General features: G+C 44.1%; 1 protein-coding gene across 16 annotated transcripts in view; it reads left to right on the forward strand.

The window, feature by feature from the left end:
- EVL (Enah/Vasp-like) overlaps positions 1–11,810 on the forward strand; it is a 581,837-nt gene extending 570,027 nt beyond the window's left edge. For all 16 annotated transcript variants that reach the window (XM_086937797.1, XM_086937801.1, XM_086937804.1 and 13 more), the window contains one exon: positions 11,202–11,810. In XM_086937797.1, the coding sequence (XP_086793923.1) occupies positions 11,202–11,239 (38 nt within the window). In that variant the 3' untranslated portion in view covers positions 11,240–11,810. The remainder of the gene's footprint in view (positions 1–11,201) is intronic.
- Positions 11,811–13,145: the final 1,335 nt, after the last annotated feature.

Consider the following 13,145-nt stretch of genomic DNA (forward strand, 5'->3'; position numbering starts at 1 on the left):
CTGAAGATATGGCACTTTCCTGCTTTCTCCCAGTCACACAACGCAGCAAAGTTGGGTTCTGTGCGGCATTGCATGACAGGTTAGTAAATCTTAGCCTACTTTAGCCAGTCCACCAGGATAAAAGCAAGACAGCTACACAGATAAACAGCGTGTTTGACTGCGATACACCAAAAGGCATGGTAAAGGCAAGCCCGCCGGTGCCCAATGCAGCCCACAGCTCGTTATGCTGCTCAAATTTAAAATCAAACATTCAGCCCCAGTCAAGAGATCTGGCCTAAGTCCATCGTTCTTTTGCTCACCATGCCACCCCAGATTAGACCCAGCAATATGCAAATCAGTAAGGACCCTGTTCCTCATGGGAACAGTCCAGCCTGAACTGCCAAGCCAGATCCTTCCTGGATCAGAAACAAGCATCATGGGGGCCTGTTTCGGAGTATCACACCTCAACAGCCAGGCTAGCTTGAATCCATTTGCACAGTTAGCCTGGGACCCAAGTCTGGGAATACCTGGTGCACTTAGGGCGAGAAAGCAAAAGACACAAATGATGGATGGTATGTGGAACAATCAAAGAGTTACCCCTAGTCAAGAGATCAGGGTTAAATCGATAATTATTTTGCTCACCATGCCACCCCAGTTTAGACTGACATGAAAAACTAATAACCCATAAAACTTTTTTGGTGGAACACTGTTCACTAAGAATGTTAAACAAAAATACTTTGTTTGTGGTCTGTCTTACAGAAAGAATTGTCAACAGCCACAGGCATAATCTTAAAGTTGTTGATAAGGCCTTGTGCAGCAAAAGTAATGATTGCTTTTTGTAAGATCTGAAGCTCTTCATTACTGAGGTGATTTTGAATTGAAGACATACATATGCTTGTTCTATTCTTTGGATATAGAAAAAAGTCTAACAATGAGGGAACTCCAGATTTTTGGAAGAATGATCATTTCCTCACTCAGCTTAGACATGTCACTTTAGCGAAAACTAGCAGACTTCTTGACCTGAAAACAGAATTCTGACATGTTCTCTAGTCACCCTTACTTCCAATACATGCATGTTTCCTGCAGCCATACTTATTTCTGTAAGGCAACATTTTTGAAGTGTCATTACAGAATCTCATCATGGCAATGTGAGAACTGCAGAGTTTTGAAGACTCCTGAACTGCAGATGTCTCTACTACATCGCTCTGATGTTTGAATGTTTGCTTGAGTGCGCCAAAAGAATTGACGGAGGTCAAATATTCATGTTTCCTCCTTTGAACTTGAAATAGATAGGATATGTTCTGTGCCATCCTGATCTTGCCAACCCAAAAAGGCCACATATGGCAGGGCCTGAAATACACCTTCCATAAAACCAATTTAAATATTTTACCCAAAAAACATCTGCACTTGGGAGAAAATGCATGTCGGAGATCCTTATTTTATCCATTACGAGAGACTCACTCCTACCAGTGGTATTCCATTAGGAGGAATAATTCTCATGGTGTGGTCCCATTGTTCTTTTTGCTGGCTGTGAATGAGGTAAATGAAAAGAAGCTGTCACTCACCAGACCTGATGGTGGCGGCTGACCAGGCAAGTTAGAGGTGACCTGAACTAGGGAATGGAAATAACAGGTGTGACAATAGGTGCATTAAGTGGGAGCAGGAGGTTTGCAGAGCGCTCTACAGCAATCAATCAATCGGGGATTTGTGAAGCGCACTGCTCACACGTAATGGTCTCAAGGCGCTGCATCGGGTTGGATGTGGATGACATGTGTCGTCCTCCTTAGAGCTCAGTATCTAGGTGAGGCAATGAGAAGGCAATGGACCAGGAATGGTACCTGCAAGAGAAAACTAGAAACAAAACTTGTAACACACTATACCATAAAGAATACATAATACAATCCATTTTGTACCATAGAAACACCATAAATAAATGAATCGAAAACACAGATATACTCTGCCTACACAAAAAAACTGGTAAACAACTCCCCGGATTGCCTGGGTTCCCTACAGTAGGCCTGGGAAACAGATGTGGGACTTTTGGAGGATGATGATTGGGCGGGGGCCCTTCAGAGCCCCAGAGGAATAGCCATCAGAGCGCGCTTTCGGCTTGTTCAACTCCGCATCCTACATAGGTTGTATGCCTCGAGAATGGTGCAGGCCCGTTTTAATGGTTGTGGTTCCAAGGTATGTGCCAGGGGGTGTGGTGAGAGGGGGTCATTCTTCCATATATTGTGGTCCTGCCCCAGGATTCAGAAATACTAGAGGGGCCTCACCTGCATGAAGGAGGCTGTAGTGGGCATGCAAGTCCAGATGGCACATCCTTGGCTTCACAGAGGGGATCACATGGCCACAGTGGGCCAAGATGTGGCTAGCTTTAGCAGGGGAGGTGGGTAAGAGGAACATCGCACGTGCAAGGGGGGTTACGGAGCAGCATGGCTGTGTGATATGGACAAGTGTCATAGCGGAGTAAGTGGCCTTTCAAAGTTATGGATGCCCTCGCAAGTGGGAGAAAATATGGGGGACCTGGACATTGTATAGAGGCTTGTGATCGGATCCATGGGGTGTGTTGTATAGGCTAGCCTGGGAGAGTTAAGGGACGTACTCGATCTGGTTGTGTGCAGAATTGCATTTACTTGTATGTTGCATGTTAGAATGCCTGGGAACTGTCATGTCTTTGACATCAATTATTTATGTATATTGGGAATTGCTTGTATCTGAAGCGTGTTCTTTGGTTGATCCCACTGAGCTCAGCCATACACTTAATTGCACTCCTTTCCCAATGGTGTGGACTTGGTTCACTAGGTACAGATAATTGTGTCCTATAAGGCTGAGCATAATACAAATTGTTGGCTTTCATTCTTTTCTGTGGTACATACACAGGATGGGAAGAGCTATCCAGCAGTTTCTAGTGACAGTGAAGCAGTGCGTGCCTAATCCCAGTTAAAGGCCTTAGGTAGTACTCTAAGGTTATTGATGAACATTTCAACAGCCCTCCTTGGTCTGCTCCCTGTTGCACTTGAATAGATAGAAAGAGAGAAACCCTGCCTGGAAACCTCTACATACCTTCCCTTCTCATTGGATGAGTGCAAGCAGAGACATTGCTAATGCAACAAGATGGTGAATCGGGTGCTGAACGTTTTCAACTATACGCCACCCAGTCAACAGTATAATCCATCATTCTTTTGCTAACTGTGTCACATGAGTTTGGACCCAGCCATAGGCAAATCAGTCTTGAGCCTGCTTCTCATGGAACAGTCCAGCCCAAACTGCTAGGCCAGGTCCTCTCTATGTTCCGTAAACAAGCATCCTGGAACTGGTTTCGGGGTAAGCAGAGATAACCAATCTCCCGCAATGGTGGGCTTCCTTCTTTAATGATGTCTGTGTTCTCCTCATGGAGCTCTCTTTGCTCTGAATGGAGTGTTATGGATGCTTTGGGGACATCTGACACCAGGATTCTTTCCTTGTCCTTCATGGTGAGGACTACCATGGGTCTGCGCTTCTCCCAGACCTAGGCATCAGTAGATTGACTTCTTAACCGGAGGTCTTTCAGTTGGGTTAATTGGATCTCATTCTATGTTAATGAAATCCAGAGCCACATCAGAGCAAGGGATATCCATCTCCAATGTGTTGGCTATCCTTCAGGTACCCCCTGACCCAACCTGCATGAGAGAGCAATGGAGAGCTAGTGGTGGCATTGCCCCATATCACCCTAACTTTCTCAGATGGCATATGCCAGGTTCCCTTACTGCATATGAGAACCGTGAGCGGTATCGGACAGTTGCAGATCGGTAGACCTGGCACAAATGGTGGGGCATTCCTCTTGGAAAGTAAATGCACTTCCAGTGGGTTCCACAGGGCCAGATTTAATTGTGGAGAATCCATTCACAGAATTACATTAAGGCAGCACTATCACTGATGGATAGGTAGGGTAAGAATTTGTATACTTGTTTGGTTGCGTGCAAATATACAGAATCCCATGCAATTTATCAATTCAAGTACTGTATTTTTTAAAGTATGTGGACATTTAAATGATTAAGAGAAGGGCAGTCCAAATTTCTGTGAAGCCCCTTCTTGTGCTGTCATCAGTAGGACAAAGAATTTATGATGTCACTAACGTGACTCATGATTTTTGCAAATTACACCACCACAAAGGGGGTCAAAGCATACATCATTTATTTTTTTTGTCCATATTTGCCTTCCCTTTCCGACAAGGGTAATACCAACCACCTTGCACAACTTTGAGACGTGATTTGATTTACCGGTGGCAGAGATGTCCCAAAACAGAAAAGAGGGTATCTTTGACTCCATCTAGGTATTTTCCAACCTGTAGGATCAAATCGATTCTAAGATGGCCCTGGTCCAGGAGCATTGATGGCATAATCATCGGACCCAGGAAAAGAAAAAAAAAAACCTCCAGTTGATTAAGAGGTCCCAAAAGGCCAAATTACGCTTACTAGCTGTTCTTTTGAGGTCCATTTTAGAGGTTTCATATCGGGATGAATGCCACCAAGAGTGTAATGGAGGTGTTTTTTCTATCCACTGTATACAGATCTGTCTTCTCGCCAATAAAATTGCATAAAGAAAGAAAAGATTTCGTCTTGCCCTTACTATTCTCTTCTAATCCAAAGATGACGAGTGAAAGAGTTATTGACAAAGATGTATGTGGAATAGAATTTAGAGTGTTCTTCACCTCTTCCCAGAAATTTGAGATGTCTGGGCATTCTATGAACATGTGTATGTCATTGGCGCCTACCATGTTGCATTTATTAAATTTTTTGTCTGGTAGGAATTTAGACAGTTTTAGTGGTGTTATATAGGCGCGATGAATTGAAAATAGATGGTTACGTCATAACCATGCAGGTTTTACAGTTTTGTACAATAAGCAGCAAGATTGTTGCCATATCTCGTCACATTGTGACAGCGAAGGTTTAAACTCAACACTCTCTCCAAGATTTACAAGCCCCTTGTGACACTTTTATGCCGCCGATGCGTCACTTTTGTTATGCAGCGGCAGCGTAAACCATGCGTCATGTTGCGCCTTATTCGCAACATGACGCATCTAGGGAGATGTGTCATGTTGTAAAGCCCTGTGCCACATTAAACCTGTGTCAGGTTTAATGTATGCATGGTGAGCGTTCCGTTGGAAAAAGCCTCGGAAAAGTGACGCAGTGAAATCTACAAGATTTCACTGAGCCACTTTTCCGATGCCGCTGCGTCAAAACCCTGTGCCTGCTTGAAGCAGACGTAAGGCCTCACACAGCATGTTAGGTATGGGCAGCCCCTGAGCATTGCTGGAACACTTGCGAAACGACTCCAGCAATGCGCCCCCCTTACGGTATCAGATTCGTCAAGCATCTGTTTATCCTTGTGCCACGATGCGCCGCATTGTAAATGCAAGTTTTCTCACAGGGGAGACCCAATAAACCCTTGTAGGCTTGGGCAGTTTATAGTTCAAAACATAAGGTGCTACAAGGGACTTGTTTCAAAGACGTTGACTCTTAGTTAACGAGTGGTTTAACAATTTCCACCCTCTTGTATCCACAGGATATCAGATTTGTTTCAAAGCAACATAAATGCAGGGAAGGTAAAGATAAAAAAGAGCTAGAGAAAGTGGGTTTGTTCTGAAATAAATCTTTACTTGGTAAAAGTGATAAGGGATGGAAACATAAGTCAATTCAAGCAATAAGAGTCATGAACTAAGAAAGACAATCAATTTCTCTATAATTCATAACCCTAAGTATCAGCTCCAAATGGTTCAAACAAACAACCCAGATTAAACAATAAAACGTGGTTGTAAGATGGCGTCAGACGACAGCATTTAAAGGAGATGATAACTAGATGTCGACGTTTCGGTCTTGGTTGTGTTCATCAATAAGACCATCATCAGGACGATGTTATGTTTCCAATATTGCGACGAACCGAAGGTGTTTTTCCCCGTGTTGCTGGAGTTCTTGAGAAAATAAAACAGTGCACTAGTTGGCCTGGACTAACCAACACATTTGAAAAACGTGGGCTTACCTCCGCCTAGTTAAAAGATAAAACAGTGCACTAGTTGGCCTGGACTAACCAACACATTTGAAAAACGTGGGCTTACCTCCGCCTAGTTAAAAGATTGCCCCACAGACCGCCTGAACACTTTTATGCGGCCCTTTCTAAACACTCTCCGGGAGTTGTTCACAGCATTGAAACATAACATCGTCCTGATGATGGTCTTATTGATGAACACAACCAAGACCGAAACGTCGACATCTAGTTATCATCTCCTTTAAATGCTGTCGTCTGACGCCATCTTACAACCACGTTTTATTGTTTAATCTGGGTTGTTTGTTTGAACCATTTGGAGCTGATACTTAGGGTTATGAATTATAGAGAAATTGATTGTCTTTCTTAGTTCATGACTCTTATTGCTTGAATTGACTTATGTTTCCATCCCTTATCACTTTTACCAAGTAAAGATTTATTTCAGAACAAACCCACTTTCTCTAGCTCTTTTTTATCTTTACCTTCCCTGCATTTATGTTGCTTTGAAACAAATCTGATATCCTGTGGATACAAGAGGGTGGAAATTGTTAAACCACTCGTTAACTAAGAGTCAACGTCTTTGAAACAAGCATTGTAAATGCGGCGCATCTGTGGTGGAGCAAGGGTAAACTTGTGTGACATATCTTACCTGGCGCATCCCTGCTGATATGCAGGGATACGCCAGTCCTTGTAAATCTACTCCCAAATCCTTCCCTACGAGGGGTCTCTAAATTGAGACTTTGTTGGAAACAGGAGGAGTGAAATAAGTTCCTGGAAAGGGGTGAAAAAACGAAGGAATTGAAATGCCTTTAAAAGACCATATAATACCGCTTGGTATCGCTATGAACTGTACAATTTTACTGGGCCACTCATAATGAGCACCTGACTGATATTAAGGTCAGTTATATCCCTGCTGTGCTTTCAATTTTAATAAATCAGTCTGTTGCTTAGTCACTTCTAGGTAAGTCATGCTTGGACACTCTTTTCATAGAAGCATAAAAAATAGCACATTTGCAAATTACCTCAGTTCCTCAACACAATACCGCCATGTCAATACAAGATAATTTACTTTGCCTATCATGTCCTACCAGGGGCTTTACTTTGCTTTATTGTACTATGCGATTTAATATCACAAAAACAGGACATATTTCCATTTAAGATCGTTGCCAGGGCAAAATTAATTAAAACGTTTACATTTAGGTATATCAAGCAGAATTTGTACAATTATATGACTAGCAGAGTAAACTCCTATGTGTTCCCCTTCTAGGCCATACATACCCAAAACAAAAAAATGAAACCTGGTGTGCTCCTCTGTGCCACCCTTTGATGTAGACGGTGTCTCTGATGCTCAGCTTCTGTTTTCTCCTTCCAGGGGCTTTTAAGCACAATCAGCCTTAGCAAGATGGAGCAAGGGAACAGGAGTGTGCTTCTGAGAGTGGTAGAAACTGAAAAGTAACCAAGACAGAAAGTCCTGTCAGAGGGATCTTACCTCTCCCCTGGCCCTATGTCTTGAGGGTGACCTTCAGCTACTTCGCTTTTTTGGTGATATAAGACCACTTGATAGTTACGGGTCATACACTGTTGAAGAGATAGATGCTGTCCTGGTATATAAGCATGACACAAAGGAGGAACACTCAGTCAGGTACCCTAGGTTTGCGCCCCTTAGTAAGCTGCAGTGCAACCCCGCTGCTCCCATCAGAGGCCAAGCAAGCTCAAAGAAATGATTTGGTGACAGAGTGTAAACACTCTAACTGGGCTAGGGATGACACACAGGAAGGGATTAAGAAGTACAAGCTGTTGAAGCATGGCAATAGGTAATGGTCAGTAGCAAAGGTAGAATAGTTAGGCGAGACTCGTGTTAGCGTTCTTTACGTTGTACACCCAGTGCCGCATGGCGCTCATCCTCTTCCTCACTGAGGACCCGCACACCACCAAAACCAACCTCCACGAGGGAATGAAGGCCGTCACCAACTGGATGAGGAACAGCCGTCTGAAGCTGAATTCAGACAAGACGGAGGTACTCATCCTCGGACCCACCCCCTCAGCCTGGGACGACTCCTGGTGGCCGACCACACTGGGAACAGCACCGACACCCACTGACCATGCACGCAACCTAAGATTCATCCTCGACTCCTCCCTCTCCATGTCTAAACAGGTCAATGCCGTCTCCTCCTCCTGCTACAACAACCTCCGCAGGATCCACAAGTGGATCCCAACTGAAACAAGAACGGTGACACAGGCCCTCGTCAGCAGCAGACTGGACTACGGCAACGCACTCTACGCAGGAATCCCAGCCAAACACCTACGACGACCACAACGCATCCAAAACGCCTCCCGACTGATAGTCAACGTCCCCCGCAGCAGCCACATCACCCCCCACCTGAGAGACCTACACTGGCTCCCCGTCGACAAGAGGATCACCTTCAAGCTCCTCACCCACGCACACAAAGCACTCCACATCTCCGGACCAGCCTACCTGAACAGCAGACTCAGCTTCTACACCCCCCACCCGCCAGCTCCGCTCCGCCAGCCTCGCCCTTGCCGCTGTCCCCCGCATCCAACGAACAACCTCCGGCGGCAGATCCTTCTCCTACCTCGCCTCCAAGACCTGGAACAGCCTCCCTACCGACCTACGGCAGACCCAAGACCTACTCGCCTTCAGAAGACTCCTCAAGACCTGGCTCTTCGAGCAGTAGCTTTTCGAGAGAACAAAGGTCCTTAGGATATTTTGGTAACATTTACAATGAGACATATAGACTCGAATCAGTGCTATATCAAATTATTCCAGTGCCCAGCCGGGCCTTGAAATTTTATTTTGTATATATCAAAAATGGTTTAAGAGACCGCAGAAGGGGTCAAATTTAATCTTTGATATGGTACAAGCCTGTACCTATCCAAGAAGAAATACAGGGAAAGAATAGAGACAAAGAAAGCAAACAATATCAGGCAAAAAGAGACGTGGGAGCCAACTGTCCCTTGCGCTTAAATACTCTATAAAGCAAGTTTGGACATACAATTCATGCAATAAAATTAGTCACAGTAGATACACTGCAGAATTGTTTAGAGTGTCGACGACGTTTCGATCCCTGGCTACTAATGAACCGGGATCATCATCAGGACTGGGTATTAAGTTGCCTGTTTAGTTATAGAAGCCCCTGTAGAAGTCCGTAAGTTAGCTTGGATAAGGTCTGGGACTATTGGGATACTCGTGGCGCGGTCCAATTTTGGGGGAAACCTCGAGTTACGGTTTTGTAAACAATGTAGATAAGGAGGACACCCAGAGGAGTCCTTGAGGGGCGGACGGAGAGATTGGTTCCAGGTCAGGGGGAAGCCAAGGTCCGCGATGATTCCGATGCACGCTATTCGGAGCGGTTAGGTTCAGAGTTGCTCCTCAGTCGAGCAGTCTATCTGGTGTCGGCGGGCTCGATGGCCAGTAGGTCCGACAGCTAAGAATTCCAAATGGGGTGGTCATTAGGAGCCAGGGATCGAAACGTCGGGCACTGGAATAATTTGATATAGCACTGATTCGAGTCTATATGTCTCATTGTAAATGTTACCAAAATATCCTAAGAACCTTTGTTCTCTAGAAAAGATTGTTTGCCCATGGTCCATAGGTATCAATTGGGTTCCCTTGTTATAATTTAGTATACTTCGAGCAGTAGCGGCACCCCCTCCCCTCAGCACCTTGAGACCCTCACAGGTAAGTAGCGCGCTTTACAAGTACTCTGATTGATTGATGGACCCTACTATTTCAAATGAGGACTGACTGGTGAAGTTGTATGATGGAGCAGTTGGCATTTATGTAAAGCTGGTGATGGCATCTAGGAAAATCAAACACAGGAAGACCAAACCAAGATGTTCAGCCTACATCATGTCTAAAAAGGAAGTTGCTTGGTCAACTTCAGGGAGGTGAGAATGCTCATATCTTTTCAAATATAATTTCCTTTCTTTTCAATCCAAGAAGCATAGCCTCCATTTAGATAACATAGGCCAACAGATGCACAGTGGAGTCAACAGGGAGTACTTGCTGGGCAGACGGTGTTGTGCAAAGCAGCAAACAATTACAGACAGGCAGAAAGCACGTTAGGAAACAACAGTTGAGACTCTGCTGGCATGCTGCTTAACTCTTCTATCCAGGCACAGCCCCGCCGGTTTCACTGTACGCATGCCCAAAGACAGTCAGATGAGGCAGTGGCTGAATACTTCTTGGGATGTTAGAAGTATCTGGGTAACGCTTATCAAAGACACAGAGCTAGGATGGTGATCACTGCAGGTATCGGAAAACAGGAGCCATCAGGCAACACCTATCATTCTGTTTGGAACTTGGAAAGCTACTTCAGCTTTGCAACCATCTGCAATCAGTGAAGGAAATTTGTCATTAACGTAGTCCCCCAGTTGCCCACACCCAAGTTGTAATCTGCATCCGAGTTGCAGTGGTCGCATCCAGTTGATTCAACATTACATCCCCTCTGCCCACAAAGTATATAGTTTTGGCTAGCTGGTATGGAGCAGATGTCTTGAAACAATGAAAGTAGCTTTTCTGCCCATGCACTCTGAGACATTAATTCTGATCGTCATGAACGCAAGCCCAAAAATCATATTACCATGCTTACTTTATTGTGCAACAACTGACGGTTCATGTGGTGACCATATGGCTTTATGTTGAGCATTCACCAAATAGTTTTCTGGTGAAGGTCGATAGTGTGTGTGTGTTCATGGATTACATCACTATGGATTCTGAAACGTTTAATTTTAGAACAGTTTTCATGAATAGTGGTATAGCATAATGTTAAAACGAAGATAAGAGCGCAGACATGTCTTGTAGATAGTAACAGTAGATTTATTCATGTAGTAATCTATCAGGCTCTCAGATACAAGGTAATATGTAGATCCTTAGTAATACCTGGAGATGCCCCACCAGGAGCAAGGTCCTCTCTGCTCAGCCCTTCACACCAACTGATTCTCTGCTACATACAAACCAACCCCAACATTCCAAGTGACCTCACCACAGGCTGAGCAGACAGGCAGAGAACCACAGTGGAGAGACTGCATTGGCAATAAGCACATTACAACACGTAACTTATACTCTGCATGACAATCCTGCGGTTGACTGAAGTCTTTGATTTGCAACAACGTAGACCTGTACATTACATACTTCTGTAAGGCTGTTTCTAATGGTGTCCTTCGTTGTGTTACAGCTATACGGCAAGAGTTGAGTAGAATCAGTACAACATAGTGCCCACACCTCATCCGCCCTTCTGGAATGTGCAGCGGGTTGTAGAAGACTCAGTCCGTTCCAAGTATTCCAAGGTCTCGCGAAAGGAAGGAGGATGACACCTGCACTGTCTATGTTCTTACCCTTTTTATTAGCAGACTCTGCACACTTTGAAGCTTGCTGCCTTGGATTTGCTTCATTTCAAAGTCTTAATCAAAAGAGAGTATACAAATCAACAAATTTCCAGATTTTTTTAGATTTCATCTGACATTGCACATCCAACTCGTCAGCCTTTTTGTATTTTATATTTGCTTATTTAAATGTATTACTTTTCTTTTAGTAGTAGGTTAAGGAAATATGTGAGCCATTTGCTTTTAATAGATGACTTCAGAGTAATTTTACTGGTAGTCTGCAATGTTAAAGACCCTTTGCCAACGGAAATGTATTGTGGCATCACCAGAAAAAAAAGAGACTTGGTAAAGACAAGTCAGAGGACAAATGTGTGTCTCCAAGTTATCACAATATTAAAATGGTACGTCCGTGCACCACAGTATCTGTGTTCATATTGGTAATAAACTGTTTATTGTCCACACATCTGTGTTTTCTGTCATCTCCCTTTCTTGGAATTTGCTTCCTTTACTGTTAATAACTATATGCACAAAGGTACAAAACTTCACTGTTTACTGCGAAGAGCATTCGTGTTCTACCTAATGATCTAAGTGGTGAAAGAAGGAAATGGGAGATGGGGAGGTCACTTTCTAGTTTACCTGAGGCTGAAGTTGACTAAATCTCTTTGAAGCTGTAATTAAATTTCTATTGAAAAGACAAGAAAACAAACCCTGGGTTTGTCTTTCATGTGAAATAGTGGCCCCCTACACCCTGCCTTTACCTGAAATCCAGTGGGTCAGATTTACTAAGATTTTATGTCTGGGTTTCGGCACTTTTAGAAATCTACTAAGCCACGCAAAGCCGGTTAGCATGGTTTAGTAAAGACAAAGTAACGTAAGGCAGAGCACAGCACTGTCTTGTGTTACGCTGCCTCAGAGGCGTGGAACATGGGCATCCCCATGCATACACCGATGGGTTTTTGTGCATTCCCAGATATACAAAGGTGAGTAAATCCGGGAATACATCAAGATCCTATGCTTCCTTGACCTAGGCGTAATGATGAGAAATATCCTTATACTTATTTCTCCTATTACTCCCTCTTTCTATACGTACTGCATTCTGCAACTCACATCAGGAACATAACAATGTGCCTGTGCACAAATTGATGGTGTGGGGGAGAGAAATCTATATCAAAATGTTGCATACATTGGTGTGGCAGTGTTATCACAGTACATTACACAAGAAGAAGAACATTCAGGAGTATTAATTGTTCTTCTTGTTTTATTATTTATGAATGATTTCCCAGCCAACACGTGTTTCATCTGGGGAATACCCCAATACTACTTCAGGGCTTATAGGAAAGATGAAAATATGTGGTAGGTCTCTCTGCCGGTTGTACTTCCGTCCTGGCTTGGATGTTAAAGTCAAAGTTCTGAAATTTCAAGATGGTCCGGATGATTGGACCAGACGGTGAAGCCGAGTTTAGGCTTCAGTCCTAATGTGGTGACTTCGAGTGTGAAAAGCCCCAGCTCGCAGCCCAGATTGGATATGGGCAGGCGGAGCCAATATTAGCAATCTGTATCTCGTAGCTAGTAGGTTCAGGGTTAGCCCCCACCTGTGGCACCGTCATATATTCATTGTAACTAAATACTAACACACACCCGCAGCAGGCGCCATCGCATACAACATACGCTTAAACACTGTCCTTTGTAGTCTTACACATCAGGAACATGCCTTTAAGGATTGTTTCTGTGCAAGGGGCTTTTCCTTCCTGCACAAAACCAATCCTTCCTGTAACCCAGGGGGTTCGCTGTGTCAC

The sequence above is a fragment of the Lissotriton vulgaris genome, chromosome 9 (assembly GCF_964263255.1).
Source record: "Lissotriton vulgaris chromosome 9, aLisVul1.2, whole genome shotgun sequence".
NCBI classification, from domain to species: domain Eukaryota; kingdom Metazoa; phylum Chordata; class Amphibia; order Caudata; family Salamandridae; genus Lissotriton; species Lissotriton vulgaris.